Below are 23,635 nucleotides of genomic sequence, written 5' to 3'. Positions count from 1 at the left end.
GTCTGAGCTGACCAGATGCTCCTGCTTCATGGTCCTGTCGCCCGGGCGCATGAATTTTTATCCTGACTTCGTCGACCCGGAGCGGCTCTGTAAGCCGCTAAATTCTCACTTTTCGCTCGATGTGATCGTTGCAGTTTTCCCTCAAGATTATTTCAGTCTCCCATTAGCCTCAGCTCTTCGTCGATGAATTTATGTCAAACGTGACACAACCATGTATAACACCTAGTCAACGATGATCATCCGTTGAATAATTGCATGGCTTAAAAATTTGTTAGCCTCGGTAGACATTCAGTACGACCATCGCTGATGTTTCTACCTAGAATAACACGTTCACCCACGTAAAAATCACCTCCCCGTAGTTTTCGCGCAATACCTCATAAAAACTAGCTTTCACGTGTAATAGAATTATAAATTATTAATCAATCATTCAGGAGCTGTACTGCGCTGCCCAAAAAAGCACAAGTGTTGAGATACTCCTCAATTCAAAACAGGGGCAGCAGAAATGACAGGGTTGGGCCCGAAGCGCGGAACATCCAACAAGTATGTTCGCGCCTTAAACATTGAGCTATCTCGGGCTCTGTAGAGACAATCTCTCACTTTAGTAGGAGGCATCTGATAGTTGTTCTATGGTTTCAGTTGTAACTCTAAAACCTTGGCAGGGTGGGAGCTGGACCGTGATGCGTGATTCACTTCTATCGTTTTCTTGGCACCATCGGTCCGGGCAAACATGTCATGTTAATTTCCTTGCGTGTTGCTCAACTTTACGTCTCGTATTGTATGATGCGTGATTCACTTCTATCGTTTTCTTAGCACCATCGGTCCGGGCAAACATGTCGTGTTAATTTCCTTGCGAGTTGCTCAATCTTATGTCTCGTATTGTGGAAAGCGAAAGACATCATTTACGTTAGTTAGCCTGCAGCCTAGGGAAACACAATGGCGATTCATATTTAGCTTGCTCCTGCATACGGTGTTTCAGCCAACTTGGAGTGCAGAAACTCTTAGGTGATTTATCCTTGGGACACAACTAAGACCACGAGTAGCTTGCACACTTTGAGGAATGAGTTAACTCGTCATTTAACAGGATTCGGAAATGCAGTTTAATTTACAACCCTGTTTATAGAGACCAGTATACACGATAAAATTATTTTGTTTAAGTGGAGTCACCCGTTAAGACTAAGTTAACGTGCAAATGAAATTATTTGTATCTACCAGGAATGCTCGATTCCTGAAGGTAACCTAAGGAACGTCGAAACCCACTGAGACCCTAAAACTCCACCAAAATCTGAATAGAAAATCCAGCGAACATTCGGGCTAGTCAATCATTTAACCAACTCAGCAAAGTCCAATGAGTCCTCATGCACGCCACAGAAGCACGACCGAATATGATTAGCGTTCAGGCATCTCAAAGAAGCACTATCGATGTTGCTGTTGCTCACTAAACGGCATCACCTTGCCGGGGTCCGTACCACAAAGGTCCTACCAAATAGTGCGGGGCCATCGTAACTTTTGCACTCGCACGCATATAACTCACCTTATCGGTGAGTTCCTCCTTGCACCTGGCACATGAATGACGAAACCACTTTGATATAACGGTATCATTCCATTTAGTTCATTCCGACATGTACAGAAAAACGAGGTATAGTTGAAGATTCCCACCAGTTAGTGGCTAAAACCTGCTTTAGTCAATCATTAATTTCTGATATTTTTAATGCTCTAAAGTGCCAGTTGATTGCGCAGATGAAACATATACCATACGACAAAATGAAATGGTGCAACGGCTGCTCATATAAAGTCACAACACGTAAAGTTAACGGAACGGGAATTCCAAGATTCTTGGCGTGCTTACTGCCAATTCCTTCATTGCTTACCATTTAGCGAATGACATCCAATTCCGTGCTGATTTTATGTAGTGGTCCGTCTGTAGTGGTCATCGAGTTCAGTGAAACTTAGGATTTTTTGTATAGTGTAATCTACATTTCATTCCATCGCAGTCTGTGGGTTGACAGCTGTAGTAAAACGCAGAATGACTGTTTAGTATGGAATGAATTTGGTAGGTTAGTCCCAAGATAGACATCCGTGGAACGTGTGAACCAACTTTCACAAAGCATCTGCTCTGTGGCGTTGATTCCTATGGGATTTCCTATCAAATTTGTTTCACTTGAGCATCACATCATATGCCTATCTAAAGTAACCCATGAAGGTGAGATTTCTAATTAGTTGCTGAAGATTTTTCCGCATTCTTATGAGTAGCAGGTCATTTCATCAAAAGTCATACAGATTGTGTTGTGCATCAACCGTGTGGTCAGGGTCATTTGTGTCGCACGGCGTTTTACTGGTCAGTTGCCAAGCATCTATTCTTCATTCCCTGGTGATCGGTCTCCCCGTTGTACCGATTTCTGTGCGGTACTGCGCATAGGTTGTATCGAAACCTCCTTCCGGTTAAATGGATAGTGATTCTGGACGAGAGTCTTACTGCCTGATGTCGGTCCCGTCCCGCACCACGCGCATGAACACCAGCCAGTTGGTGAATACGATACAACAACATCATGTGGACCTAGTCGTAAAAGGTTAACCGCCAAAACAGATAATTTCAAAAGAATCTTTACAGATCTATTTGTTAGACCAACTGACGGCTAATAAACTACCTCGGCTAAGTATCCGATGGAGTGTTAAACCACTGAAACATTAAACACTGAAATCTGAGAAGCGTGTTTGAGTAGACAGACGACACAAAAACTGTTCTACCTGGGTCGGCCACCTGGCTTATTTATGTTTGTTCTGTGCACTTATCGTGTTATAATGAGTCAGGTTTGAGGAGGCGTCTTGATGCGTTTACAAAGCCTGAGAATCCGGACGGTTTTGCCTGAATTCTTTCGGTTTCTTGACCGAACGATTTTTGGATGCCTAGCTTGATGGAAAAACACAACCCATGTTTCGTGGCGATGGCAAAACACGATAATGACCAGCAGCAATTCATTTTATTTTGGCAAACTCACAAAACGCCACGCGTGTCCGTTAGGAACATAGGTTGTAGACGGAGTCAATGAGGCTTTCGGCCATGTATCCTGCTTTGCATAGCGCCATTAAATGAGTTGTGTGCTGGGCTACCTCGGGGAACTGAAAGCAGATAACTGGGCTACCTCGGGGACCTGAAAGCAGATAATAGGATCTGAGCTAGGAAGACTGAAGGTTCAAAACGCATAGGAATGACTGGGGTTCCCACATGTCGAGCGCAGGTTTGTAATAATCACTAAGAATGCTTTCAAACGATCAGGAATGTGCGTCACACAAGATAACAGGATCTGAGCTAGGAAGACTGAAGGTTCAAAACGCATAGGAATGACTGGGGTTCCCACATGTCGAGCGCAGGTTTGTAATAATCACTAAGAATGCTTTCAAACGATCAGGAATGTGCGTTCACACAAGATTGATCCTAACGTCCACAAGCAGAATTCAGCATCTTGGAGAAAGTGGTGATTATGCTAAACACTGGGGAAGATTGTCAGTGGGGCATACCGAATATCAAGCGGATGATGGGTCAGTGGTCAGTTGGTGAGTATCAGCATATCTGAATTCTGGACATTTTGAAGCGCTTTGATATAAACTCCCATGATGCTACCTTAGACCACGCGAAATGTTTCAGTTACGTAGCAGATGAGCGAAAATCTGTGAACTCTAGGAAACAAAATACGTAGTAAAACTGTCCGGTTTTGCCTTTCTTAGGACTCACAGGGCAGTCGCCGTTCCAGAGTTTCCGTCAAAATGGTGTTCTACTTGAGACTAAATTGTACGGATTTGGCTTGTTGGTAGTCCGCTAAAGTTATACAAGTTGGTCATTAGTACAGGAAACTGTTTATGCTCTTTTCGCTCAACCATCCACCGCCATTAGTTCAAATCGTATTAAATCAGACGAACGAGTAGAACGCCTGTTTTTCACCGGGCCTCCTCTGTATAGAATGGGTGTTTTTGGTTCCACAAACGCCCAAACCAAGGAAGTAATGCCCCAGGTTCTCTGATATTCCCACTTACAGTTGCGCGAACGTAGAGGTCAGCAATTTTGTCACTGAAGAGTATTCGTAAGTCATGCCTATTGGGAGATTCAAGGAATCTCCAGGGAACACTCAAGTGAGAATAAGCTGTGTACGAAGACAACACGTGATTCAACGATGATTAGTCCAGCCATTTATGCGATCGATTGCTCCGGATTTGAAGAACGGATAGAAATTGACCAAAAGCAAGTTCTTTTAATAAAGGCAAATGCTACACCACGTAGCAAATTCTTCACAAGCGGAGAGAACAAACAATGCTGCGATGCTGTTATTGAAGATATTGAACGAGTTCTGGAACCAATAGTCATATGATATGCCTCTCGGACGGATGTTACGTTAATGGAGAGTATTACCGCGTGTTTGTCCTTGATCATTTTTAAATACTGAAATTACTCGCAGAACTACGCATCCACGAAAACGTGTGAAAGAGCGTCGCAGAATTACGCATCTACGAAAACGTGTGAAAGAGCACAGTACCGTCAGTCCAGAGGGTCGGACCTTGCTAAGTACAACGTCGCCAGCAGCGGGCATCCGCGACCTCTCAAGCAAACTACTTACAGGGAGAATTGAACGGGATTCTGTAACAACGGCCGATCCTGTTGATTAAAAGTGCGGGATTTAGTTATGGATATTATACTAGGTTTGCCCTCGTACTTTTTCACCGCACCGGTGGTTCCAGCATTCTGTTAGATGGGCGCCAATTTGATCGGTAAATATTTTTCAAAATTCTGCGTTTTGAACGACAATTTCAGCCACAATTGCTAGTCAAATCTTGCTTCACTATATTCCTCAGCAGCATTGAACTCATAGATCATTCTGGAACAAGGAACGCCCTCATCACGACTGGCGCCTGTCAATTTCAATCAAGGGGTTCCACCTTTCCAGGAACGCCAACGTGGCTCGCCAAAGTAGTTGGAATACTGAACTTAAATTAGCTGAGATGAACTGAACTGAACTAAACTGAACTGAACTGAGCTGAACTGAGCTGCACTGAACTGAAGTGAAATGCACTGAAACGAACTGAAGTGAGTTGAAGTGAGCTGAAATGAACTGAACTGAACTGATCTGAACTGAACTGAAGTTGAGAAGAACATAAGGTTGACAGAAACTCGGGAACTGCGCCTACGTGATGAGATTAAGAAAGGCGAAACAACGCGTGGACTATCGAAGGGTTATGAGTATTTTCCTTTGTGAGTATTTTCCTTTTGAGTGAGTATTTTCCTTTTGGAATTGAATTCCGTTGGAATGAACTGAACTGACCTCAACTTAGTTGAACGCAGGCAGCTTCATCTAGCTGCTGCATACCTTGGTACATCGATATGCACTTTTCAAAGAATAGGAGATTCCAATTCATAACATTTCGGATTGCTTAAAATTCTGAACTGCCTAAATCACTTTCTACCTTCCATGAGCCGCCTTTGTGTTATCGAATTTAGACACCAATTGGCTCGGAATTAGTCCACAAAACTTTGAACTAATGAACACGAATTTTCAGGATTAAGATCCAATTTCAAGAACAGAACGAAGGTGCAAGTGATGTGAGGACCGGGTTTGCTTCGAAAGTTCCTACCGTAAAGGTCGTCTGCTTGCGTTTTATCTGGGCATAGTTTTGGGACTGAGGCTCGACATACGTGACGCCAGGGGTAAATGCATTTGCCGGTAACGTATGCAAGTGCTTGTTTTCGTACCTCAGGAGGTCAACTTACCTGCTGAATTGTGAAACAGTGCGTCCGGAATTGTTCGAATACTGCCTGAAAACACATGAGCTCATCTTTTTTAGTCAAGCCCTTCAGTGGTGGGTTATGATGGGTCATCACGTCCCCAACGATGTCGCGAAACGTTTCCTTGACGATGTGGGAAGAATGGTTTTGGCGGATTATAGGTTGACTATAAAAGGTGTGGCCAAGCTGAAAGAAGTGGGAAGAATGGTTTTGGGGGATTATAGGTTGACTATAAAAGACATCTAGCACATCAAAATAAACCACGTCGGATTTTTGGGTAGCACCATGAAACGACCGCGAAAATACAGGACTCATTACGGTTTACTTGCTCCCGTGTATTCGCAACACATCCTGTACTACATAATTCGAGTCTTACCTAAAGTCAACCTTTATATTGCTTTCAAATTCCAGTTGAGGATCAGTGGAATAAGAAAAACAAAATGCAAACCTCAGTTGCACGGTGCAGCTTCCGCCAAGCGGCTTCGTGTACTTGCTGCGTTGTGGCCTCCATTAACCGTCGAGACTTTGACAACAAATGTGCCTGCAAAGAGGGTTTTCTATCTACAGCATTCGGCTGGAAGCAAAAAAAATTGGGAACATTTACTATCAACAGGAGGTCTGACAATGCTGCCTGGAAAATTTCTTCCTAGATTACTCACTGTTAAGAAAAAAACTACATAATACCACTCGTTTGCCAAGGTTACGCAAATTGATGCGGAAATTCAGTCGCATGCATGTCATGTTGGGGTAAGTAGAACATCAATATACTTTTCATGTATTTCGCTAAACATTTGAAACGGGATGTCAACTATCGTGTGTTGTCTTAGGCCGTGAACACATCCAAACAATATCCTTGATGTGACAATGCCTTGCTGCAGAGCTAGTTAGCATCTTAATTTCAGCAGGTGATAATGCTTAGTGGTAAAGAACGTGTTTGGTCGGAGGGCAAAACAAGAAATCCACGAATAATTTCAGTCGGCGCAAGGGTTGAATTGTGGAGTGATACGTTTTCATATTAGCCCGATTATCACTGACCATTCTAAATGTAGTCATCAGACGCCTTATATGTATGACCACGATTCGCTCGCTCCGCTATATACATTTAGATGGACCACTAATCATCCACCGATCTGCCATGTACCTATCTATCAACTGAACGATTTATCTAAGAGTCTATCTCTCTCTCTATCTAATTATCTATCTATTTATATATCTAACTACTTACCTAACATCATTGCATCCATTCATCCATCCGTCTATGCATCAATCTATCTAGCTATCTATTTATCTCACGAATTATCTACCTATCCACACATCTATAAATCTATCAATATTCCTATCCATTCGTCCATCAATTCAACCAAACTAACAACCATCCATCCATTCATTAATCTATCCAGCAATCCGTCCATCCATCCATCAATCATTCCATCCATCCATCGATCCATCCATCAATTCATCAATTAAAATCTATCTAACTACCTATCTATCTAACTATCTATCTATCTATCTATCTATCTCTCTATCTATCTATCCGTCTATCCGTTTATCTATCTATCTCTCTCTATCTATCTATCTATCTCTCTATCTATCTATCCGTCTATCCGTTTATCTATCTATCTCTCTCTATCTATCTATCTATCTCTCTATCTATCTATCCGTCTATCCGTTTATCTATCTATCTCTCTCTATCTATCTATCTATCTCTCTATCTATCTATCCGTCTATCCGTTTATCTATCTATCTCTCTCTATCTATCTATCTATCTCTCTATCTATCTATCCGTCTATCCGTTTATCTATCTATCTCTCTCTATCTATCTATCTATCTCTCTATCTATCTATCCGTCTATCCGTTTATCTATCTATCTCTCTCTATCTATCTATCTATCTCTCTATCTATCTATCCGTCTATCCGTTTATCTATCTATCTCTCTCTATCTATCTATCTATCTCTCTATCTATCTATCCGTCTATCCGTTTATCTATCTATCTCTCTCTATCTATCTATCTATCTCTCTATCTATCTATCCGTCTATCCGTTTATCTATCTATCTCTCTCTATCTATCTATCTATCTCTCTATCTATCTATCCGTCTATCCGTTTATCTATCTATCTCTCTCTATCTATCTATCTATCTCTCTATCTATCTATCCGTCTATCCGTTTATCTATCTATCTCTCTCTATCTATCTATCTATCTCTCTATCTATCTATCCGTCTATCCGTTTATCTATCTATCTCTCTCTATCTATCTATCTATCTCTCTATCTATCTATCCGTCTATCCGTTTATCTATCTATCTCTCTCTATCTATCTATCTATCTCTCTATCTATCTATCCGTCTATCCGTTTATCTATCTATCTCTCTCTATCTATCTATCTATCTCTCTATCTATCTATCCGTCTATCCGTTTATCTATCTATCTCTCTCTATCTATCTATCTATCTCTCTATCTATCTATCCGTCTATCCGTTTATCTATCTATCTCTCTCTATCTATCTATCTATCTCTCTATCTATCTATCCGTCTATCCGTTTATCTATCTATCTCTCTCTATCTATCTATCTATCTCTCTATCTATCTATCCGTCTATCCGTTTATCTATCTATCTCTCTCTATCTATCTATCTATCTCTCTATCTATCTATCCGTCTATCCGTTTATCTATCTATCTCTCTCTATCTATCTATCTATCTCTCTATCTATCTATCCGTCTATCCGTTTATCTATCTATCTCTCTCTATCTATCTATCTATCTCTCTATCTATCTATCCGTCTATCCGTTTATCTATCTATCTCTCTCTATCTATCTATCTATCTCTCTATCTATCTATCCGTCTATCCGTTTATCTATCTATCTCTCTCTATCTATCTATCTATCTCTCTATCTATCTATCCGTCTATCCGTTTATCTATCTATCTCTCTCTATCTATCTATCTATCTCTCTATCTATCTATCCGTCTATCCGTTTATCTATCTATCTCTCTCTATCTATCTATCTATCTCTCTATCTATCTATCCGTCTATCCGTTTATCTATCTATCTCTCTCTATCTATCTATCTATCTCTCTATCTATCTATCCGTCTATCCGTTTATCTATCTATCTCTCTCTATCTATCTATCTATCTCTCTATCTATCTATCCGTCTATCCGTTTATCTATCTATCTCTCTCTATCTATCTATCTATCTCTCTATCTATCTATCCGTCTATCCGTTTATCTATCTATCTCTCTCTATCTATCTATCTATCTCTCTATCTATCTATCCGTCTATCCGTTTATCTATCTATCTCTCTCTATCTATCTATCTATCTCTCTATCTATCTATCCGTCTATCCGTTTATCTATCTATCTCTCTCTATCTATCTATCTATCTCCCTTTCTATCTATCTAACTATCTTTCTATTCATCTATCATAATTACTACCTATCTTTCTAAATCATTATCATATAGCTAACTGTTTATCTATCTGACTATCAGTCTATGTATATCGCTATCTATTTATTGATCTATCCATATAAATATCCACTCGTCCATTGATCCATCGAAATTTCCATGCGTTCATTCGTCCATCCATCCATCATTCCATCCAAACTTCTATTCTTCCGTACACCCATCCATCCATCCATCCATCAATCCATCCATTCATCCATCGAGCCATCCAACCATCCATCCAACCATCGATGCATCCATCCGTCCATCCATCCATTCATCCATCCATCCATCCATCCTTCCATCCATCCATCCATATGCACAACCTTCCATCTATCCATCCATTTATCTTTTTATCTATCTATCTATCTATCTATCTAACTACCTACCTTTGTATCTTTCCATATTGCTATCTATTTATCTACCTACCCATCCGGAACTCCATCAATCCATCCGTATATCGATCTCTCTATTCGTCTATCTATAAATCTATCTGGCTATCTATCTATCGATATATCTATCTATATAACTAATCATCCATCCATCCATCCATCCAAACTTCCAGGGACTCATCCATCCATCCATCCATCATTCATGCATTCATGCATACATCCATCCATCGATCCATCAATCCATCCATCCATGCATCCATCAGTGTATATCTCTAAATATCTATCCATCCATCCATCCATCCATCCATCCATCTGTCTATCTATGTATCTATCTATCTATCTCTCAACTGTGTATTTTTTTTATCAGTCTATCGAATTATTTGTAGCATACCACATCTAATGGCTTCTCAGATGGGCGTTGTTGGCCGCAGTATTTCTTTTTTCCATAAAAAATTACCTTCTAATTGAGGTTTTAGGGTCAGTCCTGAATTGCCATTCTATGTTGATAATAAATGGAATTGTAGGCGTTTCTGCCTCTGAACTGGCAACATATTGGAATGTCTTTTTAGTATGGAGGGGTCACTTGGTTTTACGAACAAATATCGAACATGGGGCTGAGCACATACTGGTATTGTTCGGTCAAGCCCGTGCATCGGTAGATCATAATGACCTTGGAATTTTCCAACTGGGAGACTTCCCATCGCCTGAAGTAAACAATAAAGAGACACGTATCAGTGTATTATCAACAAAGATGTCATCCTTGTCCATACAACCTGCAACCGTAGCTTTACACCTTAGTACTCACGCGTTCATGTTGAAAGATCCGATTAATCAATAACCAATAATTTCGGAACCGTTTCGCAAAAATCAGTGCGTAGCATTGTTGTCCACCAAATCACAAGTGCTATCACCTAAGTGTGCTCGTTCAGGTCCATGACGAAGTTCAAAACAACATTGACTAAATTTCTGCGAATCGGACTGAAGTGCAGTATCCGACGTGTCGATATGTGTTTCGAATGTGCACTTGGTTCAGCATGTGTCTGAATGACGTAATGCAGCTGGCTAGTTCACTAACGGCGTCGTCACATAGTATATACCAAACTTGAATCCCTGACATGCTTCTATCGATCGCCTGTACCCATGGTATTTGACAACTGCAATTATTTCTGCATTGAATGGATATTTTGACTTTCGATGAAGCCAATCTATGCAGAAAAACCGAGAAGCACTGAATCGGTGTTTCCTCTTTATTGGGAGTCAGAAGAAGTGCGCACCTCACTCCAGCAGATATTTGATAAATGTTCTGCCACAAGATGCTGAGCTGCATTGTGATTGGCTTTCATTTAGACAGCACAAAGCGCAAATCATCGTTCAATCACGGAAAACTACATCACCTGACCACGTATTGACTGGCCCATTGAGTGTGAACTTGTCAGGTGTAAGTTTCAGTCATCGTGTAAATTCATTCTACCTCCGAGTCACTTGTGGTTGATTCATAAATTTTTGACTTCCGTTGGTACCATAGCACAGGAACGTATGCATCAAAAAGTACCAGAGCCATTGCTTGGTTATCCAGAAAATGACACCGGCTAGGCTTTGATATCTAAATACCTAGACGGGCAACCTTGCTGCACTTCATCTATGGAATCTTAAATAAGGTATTTTCGAAATTGACAGCCACATTTGAAAGATAGCGAAATGCAACTGATATCTGATTTTCATAAAAGTTTGATTTCTCAAAAGTTACTCAACTGAATTTCTCCATGGCTGCGTGTGACTCACCATCTCATCGTACTTCATCACGTGACTATTCACTGTCCTATTTTTCACCTTCTCGTACTGTTGATCCAATGTATGCTTTTTGAAGTCATGCTGCGCTCGAGGGAGAGATGATGACAAATGGAGGCTACGTGAAGTATGCGGATACCTTTGCGCAATTTAAAGATTGATTCAATGTAGGCAAAACCAGGAAACTGTCACTAGAATTAAGACAGCCGCGGTATGGGACGACACATATTACTGGTACATTAGTAAGCACTCCGATGTTGCAGGACGACACATCTTAGGGGTTTGATGCTCTATGGTGATGATCACCGATATCATCGCCATCATCATTGAGCGCAACAACAGAGGAAAATACGGATGCTGCACTGCCGTACAAGCATTCCAATTTATTTGTACTTGAAGGGTTTGATGCTCTATGGTGATGATCACCGCTATCATCGTCATCATCATTGAGCGCAACAGCAGAGTAAAATACGGATGCTCCACTGCCGTACAAGTATTCCACTTTATTTGTACTTGAGAAAGTAAGGATAATTGAACAGGAATGAATACAGCATGAAACAGCATGGACGCCGATGACAACGCTGAGTTGCCGTATCATTCTGTGTCTCTAGCCGAGCACTGGGAGGATCAAGTTGATCCCATTCGGAATGGCGAAAAACACCAACATTATTCAAACTTTTCCTAGAATCTTTAACTCCATTTCGTCGTATCAAGTTCTGTTCATCTGTAGGTTTATAACAATCCGGATTGGGCAAGGAATACAACACCCTTCTCGGCAGTTAGTAACTAAACATACGTACTGCATGGCCCAGCCAACTTGCGTTGCAATGCCGGGCGCATATCTTGAACAAAGTATGCTCTGCTAGGGTAGCATTCAAATGACATTCATTTGTGATGCATCGGGATATGTGAGAACTCGACTGAGGATGACCTAAAATCCGAGTTAATGTTTATCCGACCAACTTCGTTTCGACAGATCTATTGAGACAAATTCGTTCAGGGATCCATTGTTACCAAAATCATCATCAAAATGATCACCCACGTCATCATTATCAGAATCCATATTCAACACTGACGATTCCCTGCGCGCATTCGAATTTCCTTTAAACCCTATTCCGAAGAAGAAAATTGAAATGAATGGGGAAAACCTTAATGCCGGACTACCACAATAATTCCGATGCTCCTGCAGCCCTAGACACTCACTCAGGCGGTCTGAATCTAAAATAACAACAAGAACTCCACTAACAATAATTCAAGGGCACAATTTCTAAAAAAATACCCGAACACAGTGGCACTCAGTCAGCCTCCGTTTTAGGGGGCGAGGTACACCGTCGGCACCCAAACTTTTGATAGACTCTTTCATACCCCTATGCATACTTCTTCATACCTCTGCAATATCAGAGGTTAGCGTGATCTGGAGGATAGTGAGAAAGCTTAGACATCATCGGGTGGTCGTGATTGCTGAATTAACATAAATGTTGTTCATGCTTCAAAACCAAACTGGTGATGAGGCTGTTGGTGATGTTGGTGGAAGTGATGAGTAGTCATTTGCAAGCTGAAACGTCTATCGAAGATTAATAACCAGTCTCACAAAGGGCGCCGTACAACTGAAGGAAATTACTGCTGGGTAGGTTGCAGACCAAAGGAGAAATTTTGCCAAGCTTGATGCAAGTTAAACTAAACCGGAGCTGACATATCCAATTTTGTTACACCATATGTTTGATCTGTATTCGGAGGTTGAATTTTGGGATGAGTGGACAAGTTTACGTTGGCGGAACCATTATTGAATATGTTGCCGAAATTTTCCTTACCAGAATGATTGCCGGATAGCTGTAACCATCCACGTGCAAGACGGGTGGGTGATAACTGAGAAAAATACATCCGCTCGGCGCATAACAAACAAGTTCCAGAAGCCAAGACAAAATTTTGAGCTTACTTTTCACAAATGTCATTATTATTTGCAGACTCCAGAAGATGCCTCTCCCCAACCTCATCCAGAGATTTATATTTACTCCAATCTTATAGCTAACACATTAGAACTAAGCAACTAAGTGTTATACAGTATAAAGTGGCCTATCACTGGCTCCTGACTATCACCGGATTATCCATCCACAACTGATGGGTTTACCTACCGCAGTTTTGCTAATACTTACGTTTTCCGAATCTTCGATCCAGGCGTACGCATATTCACTCGCTAGACAAACATCGATATCCTTGTCGTCACAAAAAATAGACCAGGATTTTTCATTTTCCTTGGATGCTGTTGTCACGTAGACTGCAGACAAAAGATAATATAGGTCACCATCAAATATGCATAAAATAGTGAAGCAAATTATTGGCAAAATGATCCTGTGACTCTCAGAAATTGTATCTGCCTGAAATATGCAACTAACATATTTCTCAGAAGGTCTCTGACAACACGTTGTCAGATTTCATGGTTTTCACGCCTCTTGTGGCGTATCAGGTGGGCGAAGACCTAATTCTTTCTTGAACCAAGACTCGACGGACTGGCCAAAAACTCTCATGAACGTGACCATTCACTGGGTTCGGCTGGGTCAGCTCGTAAAGATTAAATCAGTATGTGACTGCATAATCTGTATTTTTTGTTGCATGAAAGCATCTAACCTGTTGTTTGGTGGGTTAAAATGTAAGTTTTACAAAATAGCCAAGATCCATTCACACTCTAGAAAGATGGTATCCGCCTGCAATGGTGATTGCTGGACAGGGCACCAAAATATCACAGGTGTTGTGCGGGTTACACAATGAATTCCTCCACCGATATGCAACTAATTCATCAGCAGAAGCGATGACAATCATTTAAGGCTAAATTTTGTGCAACCCCAATTTCAACGGTTGTTGAGTTGAGGCCGAAAGTACTTCCTACACCAAAATATCACAGGTGTTGTGCGGGTTACACAATGAATTCCTCCACCGATATGCAACTAATTCATCAGCAGAAGCGATGACAATCATTTAAGGCTAAATTTTGTGCAACCCCAATTTCAACGGTTGTTGAGTTGAGGCCGAAAGTACTTCCTAACAAGGTTCATAAAGAAGACAAGGATGAACCAAGCTTGGAAATTTGGTTTGTTGTATTGGCAAGTGCAAGTAACCATATATGAAGGACATTCTGAGGGCTAGTACTCAGAGTCTGCAAGACATCCAGCCAAACATTTGAGCTACTTACTTCCCACATTTCGAGGAAGAATAGTTCGAAACAAAGAGCCAGCGTAGCAAGCCTCCACGTACAGCACCAATTTGTTGTACTTTTTTTTGAATACATGTGGGCGAGAATCTCGTTCAACTGCACGGCATGCAGCTGTCGAAACACAAGAACGAAAATTCTCGTAAGATTGCGATGCCGCAGGGATAAAAGCATGAACTAACAATTTCGAACCCAACCTCAACATTTCCACTGTTCCAGTCTGGGTTTGGGCAAGCTATCGGTGTCTCAGCCCTCGTAATTCAATAGGTGGAATAACAGCTACGCACCGAATGGGTGTTCCAGCTGAACGACTATTGGTTTCCTTAGAAATACTGTTTAAAAGAATCAGATGAAGGACAACGTTTGAATGCGTTTTGCTTAGTCATCCTGGAGTCACTATTGGGTACCATGTTAAAAGCGTTTTCGTACCACGGTATATGAGTGGGAGTATGTTCTCTTGCAGTGTTGGTCAGCTATACTATTGAGAGTGCTGTAAACCTCCCTTGAAAAGAGCGCTCATGGACCATTATTAGAGTGCATAAACTAGCAGTGACAATGTCAGAACGACTGGTTTTCATGTCACTCCGATTGTCATTTTCATCGCCGTTTTCAAACATTTGTCCCACTAGCCAATCTATGGAGAGTATTTTAGCCCTAATCAAAATTCACGAAATTCAGAGTGATTTCCACAGAACTGAACACTTTCACATGTGATCTCACTACAAAGAGACTGTAAATAGTTCAAAAGGAACACTGATTAAAACGAAGGATGAATTTTTTCATTTGAGAATTTGTCACTCGAGCAGTCAGTCATCAATGGTGTGAATCCCTTGATTGAAGAATGGGTAACGTTGTGTCTTGATCAATTGCGGACAAATGGGGCTGTCATTTGTCTTCCCGTGCCGAACGGTTTAATATTGCACCACTGATGGATCCCATTGAGGATGGAACCGCCGTACATTGCTTCCCGGGTTTTCCATCAGACTGGTTTTCCAAACAGAAATAGGAAAAGATGTTTGTACTACCAACGATACGACCAGCTTCTTTGTTTATGGTAACTACGTTTGCTCAGAAGTCTAAACGGGTCGACCCCGAAATCATGTGAGTTGAGCGACCTAATCTGAGTGAAACGAAATATTGACGCCAAAGTTTAAAGCACCTAGACGAAGTCTGATAAACTTGAATTGCTCTGGATATCACTTTTGAGATAGACGTCCGAACCTCGTAGTTTGTGTTCCATTTTCCCGTTGATGTGTAGGCCAATTTTGATTATACACTCTTTTATAAAGATTAATCGATTATACCAACATGTTTATCGAAGCCTCTCCAAGCCGTCTTTCATTTAGATTCCTATTGAAAAACTATAGCGAATACCAGAATTTACTAAACTTACTTCATCTGCCAACAAGGTAAGAAAGGAAACCCCACCATGCCCAGAATAGAAGATGAACACGTTGTCATCAGGACCGCTGTGAGTGGGCAGAAAGGTTAAGTTGGTCTTGAAGAGGAGATTGTTGGGTGGCGTAACCAAAGCACAATAAAAAACGACAGAACTATGAAGATAGCGAACACACCGATCAGAATATTGATTTGTCCACGCTACTGGATATAATCGGTGGTCAAATTTACTTTGAACGCTCTGCTTTTTGGAAGGCAACTTGAATGCGGGAATGAAAAATTAATTTTTGGACGTGCGTTGTTTTATTGTTGCATCACGTGGTATAGTAGCTCATATGGTTTGGAATGCATGAAGGTGATTGGAGGCGGTTTTATACTTCAGTTAGTTTCATCGTCGTGGCATTGAAACGGTTACCCTCAGCTCTTTTGAAATCATCCTCTTACTAGCATGATTATGTCTGTGCACGAAAATATCTACAATACTGAGGTACATATTTTAACAAACGGGAGCCGACCCTACATTATGAAACGGGATATCCAAGAAGCCATATGTTTTTATATGAAACTCATCCGGATATGTGCTGATTGCTTGTCTTTGCTCAAGGGGGCAGCCGTCGTGCTCGGCGTTTTTTATTTCAAAAACTCCATACTCTAGGCGACATTCAATATAATGCTACTGACAAATTATTACTTTGCGGATGAATTCAGGAATGTGTGTATTTCAAACAGAGTGCTTTGGGAGGGTGAAGGCGTGAACTCCCCACTTCAGATTATTGTCAGGACTGGCGAAACCTCACAGTAGGGCCTACTAGGCCGCTACCAGACCGCTGCTTTGGAATGGTGACCAAACGTTAAACAAGTCATAAAGTTTCCGGAAGCGAGATGAATAATGACAGTAGACCACAAACTAACATGAAGCTCTTGAAGAAGGTTGTTGAAAAGTTTTCAAACAAATGGGTTAGGGAGCTAGGTATATTTATTTTATCTTTCATCCCAGGCCTTCCAAAGAAACTCGTTTACTCAGGAAAGAGTGGGTGATTAGGGATTGCGCCGCAATTGCAAACCCAAACGGTGTACACCTGACCTATGCCCATGGTATAATAATAAGGCACAGTCTGAAATTGAACAAACCGGGTTACCCATAAGGTGAGAAAAATCTTTTTGAGTGACTTGGAGGAGCTTCACTTAAACAGGTAATGTGCCAAGTTACTTAAGATAATACTAAACACGCATTTGGTCAAACGGCTGACCTGGAACACTAGAATACCAGTTGTGATCTGCAGGTGCATCAACAATATCCCCTTCAGCACAAACTCACCTTTTCAGCACCTTCTTATAGGCTGCAAGTTGTTCATCACCTTTTAATACTTTCACGAAGTTATCCAGTGTGACATCCTAAAACAGATGAACACGCACGACCAATGATTCCCGCGACAATAATGTTCTCCACACTCATCCTATTCCAAATAACCATCCACATTTCGCCTAATACATAATTGAAATCTAGGATCCGCTCACCATCTTCACTCATTAATTCCACGATTTTCGCTCTATGATGAAAAACTGTTTCCCAAGCCCAGTGTTAGCAGTTGAGCAGAACAATAAAACCTACCTGGAAATATTAAATCAGTAGCTAAGTAATACAACTAGCCGCCATTTGAAGTGAGTATCACTCATCAGCGCTCAACTGAATCACAGTGGATGGTCTAATTTACGATATTCTCTAGCTGAATTTGCTCTCTTGGAATCGCTGCTTGGTTTGGTTAGTGAAGCATTCGAGATATCACACAATATTTCCTCGGAGAACACTATTCGTGCACTGATGGTCGCCGTGCATGTTTAATGGTTTTTTGACATGAACGCTAGCCTACTTGATAGGCCGAAAGCAGAGGGTTAAAACCAGTCATAGACTGCCAAGTACATTTATCTTCCTGCAATATAGTAAAACTGGTTAGTCTGTCCTACATTTTGTATTCTGTTTTGATACGCAGCGTCATTTTACTTGCACCCCGTGTTCCACGGTTAACCTGATGCAGAAATCCATCTGCACCGACACTCGCACATACTTTTCCACGATAGTCAATTTCCACACCCTGGTATATATCTTCGTACAAGTAGTCATGGAACACTTTGCCTTTAAAGGGATTTCTGGAATGAAAGAATGAAAAGTGGCGGCGGGTTTTATGAGTGAAATTAACACGTAGATTGTAAAAAAAACGAAAGGCTAATAAATTGTGTTGGAAGTTGGTTCCCGGGCTTGTCTTGGAATACATTTTCACGACGATTTGTGAAACTTTTGTTGCACATTCGATTTACTAATAATCCTTTAGGGAGAAATAAGTAAAGTATCCTACAATGATCCCGATATGGTGCACAACAAACAAAATGACAAATGTGATGTGAAAAGGTGATTCTCTTAGGTAAATTGACGTTGAAACACCACCAGTAGTAGAGGAGCATCTCCTCTCCTCATCCAGTGCCCTTAAATGAAATTAGATAGGCAATGAACGACTTACGATTTTTAGAACCTGCAGGCGAGATCAAACATTCTGTCTTCAGAAGGTTTCCTCCACTTATACAGGCAATCGACTGTGGTACAAAATATTAAGCGTACTAGATTATCTGTTTAATATTCGCTCCAAACCATCGACTGTGATGATTGTATCGGGGTTCTGTGGCCTTTACAGTCATGAAAAGCCATGAACGAAGAGAAAATTGATTACGCATCTCACGTGGCGCACACAAATTCATAATCATCTGCACCCAAAGTTTATTCATGATTTACGTCTACGAGAATAATGGCTCAACGATGAGTCAACAATGAGTCAACAAAGTCAAACAACGAAACGCGTTTTAAGCATTGTAGTGGTTATCGGATAGGAAACTTTATACGTGATATTTACTTGGGATTGTTTGCAATATCGTCGTAGGCGAAAGTAATTATATCCTCCGCTGGAACGTGGTTTTTACGCACGACTTGATACGCGTGGAAAACGTCAGCCTGAATGATAACACAAATGACACCGGAATTAAAGAAAACAGGCAGAGTGATACATGGAGTCTAAAAAAGGCAAGCAGGGTGTGTAGGATAATCCCTACTTGGTGGGGTATAGGGATGCATTATTCCAAGCACAGGGAGCATGATTCTAGACTGGAAGGACTTGTGTGGACCACAGTTCCACATTCAGTCAAGTGTCAGAACCTGTGCACCGGAGTTGTACAACGTTTGGATCACTTGACTTTGAAAATACGTCCGAATCTGTCGATCGCCTGTGTACTAGATAAAAAGCCACATTGCGGTGAAACTCAGTGGCAATATAATATCACCTACTGAATCTGAAGAATGGATACAGACGAACTCATTATGTGTAATATTTTCAGTACGATCCTCAACGACCTCAAGTAAATGATGCTCCAGTGGACGGACGATTTTAGTGAGTTGGCTTTCTACATGTTATTTGAAATANTATTTTCAGTACGATCCTCAACGACCTCAAGTAAATGATGCTCCAGTGGACGGACGATTTTAGTGAAGTGGCATTCTACATGTTGATTTGAAATACACGCTTACCACGATGTATAGAATTGCTTGTTCAGATTGTTTATGAGTTTTCATCGGTCAGTTTAAAAACCAAAATCTGTCCGTTTCGGCTCTGAAAAGAAGTAAACAGGCAAATGTTCGGTGTCCCAATCATCTTCATACGCTGCATGAGTGTGTATTCTTGGAGGGCCTTCTTGAATGGATCCGCCCTTGAAGGCTAGGCAACAAGGTGAACAAGGTTCGTCATAACTTCGCCAACTACGATTACCTAAAGACCCTAGATAACACCTTGCAGTTGGAATATATTTCATGTAAATACATTCTAAGTGAAATCAAATCCTGAAAGAACCTCGTAGATTGTTGCTGTCCGCTCGTTGCCAGTTTTGTCACTCGAACTAAAAATCTACCGTTTCTGGGTCCGTCAGAATGAGAGGATGGACCTGAAATAGGCCTGACGGTTTGTGCGTCTAAATTACCCACTGAGCAGTGTATATCGGCTATTCACAGACCCTCCCATACCAGGTTGTTCTATCGGTAGAAGTCCTCCACATTGGGGTTTGTCGTAATCCATATGAATTCGGTTTAAGAATTTAAGCTCCTCTGAATGCCTGCACCATGGACCACCATTTCGGGAATGTACAAGTGTAAGTGGGCTTCCGGAATGAATGCCTGAATCGCGCACACTCAATGGCCTACCTTCTATGTTCGAGTGTCCCGGTGTACAGGCGCATACTACGGATGACACATGCGAACACCCTGCTGTCTCTTCCAAGTTCCGCTCAGTCGTTTAATGGAAGGTGAAGTTCGTTAAGAAACTTGTGGGACCGCTTTAAGACCATGATAGTAAATGAATAAGCATGAAAACCGAAGACAAATTTTGAGAGTTTTCGGATTCGAAAAACTGTGCGCAAATGAGATGCTTACTTTCCTGTCCAATAGTTCATGGCTGTTCAGCTGATGTTTGCTAACAAACGACTTTGAGATGAAGGACTATCCTTGTTAACACGGCAGCGTCACAGCCTGGTTTCAAGCATGGATTGCACGCTCACAAATATCATGTCGCATCGGCCTCGAGTGGTGTCATCAAACCGATGGCATTGTCTGCTCTATACCGCAGGGCGGGTGATCGACACAAGGCTACTGATGATGCCTTTCTTGCTTCTCTTTCATATATTCGGTATTTTCACTTTTCTCATCCTGATGCTAGAGATATCCATATAGATCCCTTCTTATATTTAAGGGCTCAGTTCGCCTCCCATTGTCGTCAGCTGCAACATCCGCGGTCAAATCGGTTTCCACAGCTTAAAACGCTCTAAATATTTTCTTCAGTTTGCCTGTCACTCTTTATTGTGTGCACTCTGGAACAAGTTGCACAGCATGTTTTTGCACTGGGTTTGCCATCGGTTTCCTCGTAATGAGGATTTAACTTCTCACTACGGTAGCTGAACTGCACAAGTTGCGTGTTTCAGCTCGCTGTCATTTGCATGATCCGGAATCAAGTGTTGCTATTTTCAATGATTTCGGCGCGGCCTCCGTTGCGAACTGAATGTCTCCTGGGCCTAATTACGTCAATTCGCGAAGACATTTTCATGACTAGGAAGCAGCATTTTAGTCCTGAAAGTATTGTGTGAAACACAGCTCACAGTCAAAACAACGACAGGCGTACCGGAGCTCTACACTATTGTCATTCCTTGACTTCGAAAGTAATACATTCGATATTTTCGTTCGTTTCTTCACTGGACAAATAATACGGTTTCAGCGAAAAATAGCGGCAACAAAATATTACTAAGTGAATCTTAGGATTGAGTACAGATACATTCGAAGTGTGTGACATTTTCCATGCGATCCACATGCAAATCAGTCAGGAATGAACGAACGAATTTCATCAAAGTGACGTTCCATGTTTTTAATCAAATTCGGATGCCTTCATCGTACCAAGTAGTGTACAATTATTTGCATACATTGACTAGCGATAGAATAGATCTGTTCGGGGTGAAAACTAATTTCGATGCGACAACAGTGGACTTTCTTTAGATTTCTGACACCCGGTTTGTTCATCAGGTCAACTGAGAGCGCATCGGTAACACAATGAAGCTACAAAGAAAGGGTAAATAATTAGTGGTGGCTCGATCAACGTGGGGGCCGTGGGAATACTCATGAGTTTATGCAAAACAAACCGCCCACTCACAGTCAGTGATTCCACCTAACATAACGATGTCGGTTTTCTACTAACGTGAATCACGTTATGCAAGTTAGAAATAACCGGTGAATCGAACCACTCAAAGCAAAATATCACTGTATGGCTGACGAAAACCAACACAAGCTACGCAATGTGTGTCTATTAATGGGTCCATTAGTCGCGCCTTCTATGAACCGCCTTCTAGAGTGAAATGTCACAGCCATGGAGAAAACTAGTTGGGACACAGCTGATTGGGGTATGTTTAGTTCAAATTTTCACCTTGGAAACCCACGCTTGCGGGATTTGGATGGAACTTTTAGTTTCAGAACAGTGAAAGTCAACGGACATCTACTTGATGTCGATAATTTCTCCAGGTATTGGTACCAGCCACAAGGACAACCCAGTTCTTTGACAGATTGTTGTTAAATTTGGATGACCAATTGTGGACACCGACGGCGTTCAAACGTGCAAGGTGATTGATGCAGAACAAGAACGCAACTAGAAGCGAACAACGACGCATCATGTTCAGGTTTACTTGAAGCTTCACATGCCTGGAATTTATACTGTGCGCCTAGTGTGGTAATTGCACTTTGCCTTACACATGTATGCGATAGTGGGAAAAAAACTCTCCACCAAGTATCTAATAGGTCCGCGGTACAAAGTTTAACCAAACCGCGATATGATGTGCCGTTTTGATCACCTTGTTCAATGACTGTTCATTTGCGCAACTTACTTCCAACACTATGTGCACGGGAGTAATTTTTGGTGTTTTCTAGCACAAACATGACTCATTTCGTTAAGCGCCCATGCACTTCAGGCAGTAGTGAAGAGCAAACGGAGTCTGCGAACGGGTTTCGCGTAGTAGCTGGCATCCTATTGACTTTGTTCCAGCGAGACTTTGATTCGGATTTCTGCGTTTAAAAATCAAAGTGAAAATGTACGTGTTTGCAGTAGGTGAACCCAAGCTTGATATTTCTGAGAAGCTGTGTATCTTCTCACAGTTTACACCGGGGGCTTCATGCCGTTCATGGTTGATTTTACTGTGCGACATCGAAGGTCACACAAAGTCTTGAGCCAAGGAATTTACTTTGACGAAACATGTGGTGAGCTCTGTGCGGGTTTTCAGAAAACGTATGAGGTCTGCGTTGCGTCCAAAATAAACAAATTTAACATCTCGTTAGTATACCGCGGCAGGCATTCATGATATCTTTAACAGCCAGTTTTTAAGTTGTGTCTCGTTAGGCCGCATGTGCTTAACCGTAGTTCCAACTGGCTGCAGATCACAAGGATAAAACCGATATACACAATGTCTGTCTACCACAGTCAATAATACGAACAGTGGGATATGGGATTTAGAAATGCAATTCTTGTGACTTTTTCCGAACATGCAATAATCGGGAAATGAAATGCTACACCTGGTAACGCAAAAATGACAAGTCATTACTCGTTATCGAAACAAATGGGAATGAAGTTCCGTGGTTTGTTTTTTCATGATAATATTAAATAGCAAATCTACAAGGTACCCCGGCCAGTGTAATATTCCACTCCGTGTAGGTAAACAAGTGCGTAGTCCGAATGTTTTTTCCGTTCTTTTCCGAAAACCCTTCTTTGAAGCAAAGCTATTACCCGAGTGAAACTCTCTGTGTTCTTAGATGGCACTTATACCAGGCGAAATTCACAACAGGCCTCAGGTTCCTGGTGAAATGCTCAGAAAAGTGAAGGGGTGAAATTTGCGAGGATATAGGACTTATGTGCAAGTAAAATGAGATGAATTTTGGCCATTCTACCCCCGTACACGGCGAATGGCTCACCCTCGCATGGAGTGAGGTTTAACGACAAGACCCGAAGGTTGGTGGAACCGGTGTGGGCGAGAACTCATGAGCAAAATGGACCCAGCTCTACTGTGTGCGCAACCAAACAGAAAAT

General features: G+C 41.5%; 1 protein-coding gene across 1 annotated transcript; it reads right to left on the bottom strand.

Annotated features, from left to right (window-relative positions):
* Positions 1-3,015: 3,015 nt before the first annotated feature.
* On the bottom strand, positions 3,016-22,232 carry T265_11794 (hypothetical protein; the record flags this gene model as incomplete). Its single annotated transcript, XM_009178556.1, has 12 exons — positions 3,016-3,117; positions 5,756-5,893; positions 6,219-6,344; positions 10,225-10,302; positions 11,381-11,470; positions 13,540-13,661; positions 14,574-14,705; positions 16,020-16,060; positions 17,308-17,384; positions 18,017-18,137; positions 18,893-18,990; positions 22,062-22,232. The coding sequence occupies 12 exons, from the start codon at positions 22,230-22,232 to the stop codon at positions 3,016-3,018; spliced, it is 1,296 nt and encodes a 431-aa protein (XP_009176820.1).
* Between the last annotated feature and the right edge of the window lie 1,403 nt (positions 22,233-23,635).

The sequence above is a fragment of the Opisthorchis viverrini genome, assembly GCF_000715545.1.
Source record: "Opisthorchis viverrini unplaced genomic scaffold opera_v5_582, whole genome shotgun sequence".
NCBI classification, from domain to species: domain Eukaryota; kingdom Metazoa; phylum Platyhelminthes; class Trematoda; order Opisthorchiida; family Opisthorchiidae; genus Opisthorchis; species Opisthorchis viverrini.
The sequence above is the reverse complement of the archived record's forward strand: the minus strand, read 5'-3'. Positions and strand labels throughout refer to the sequence as shown.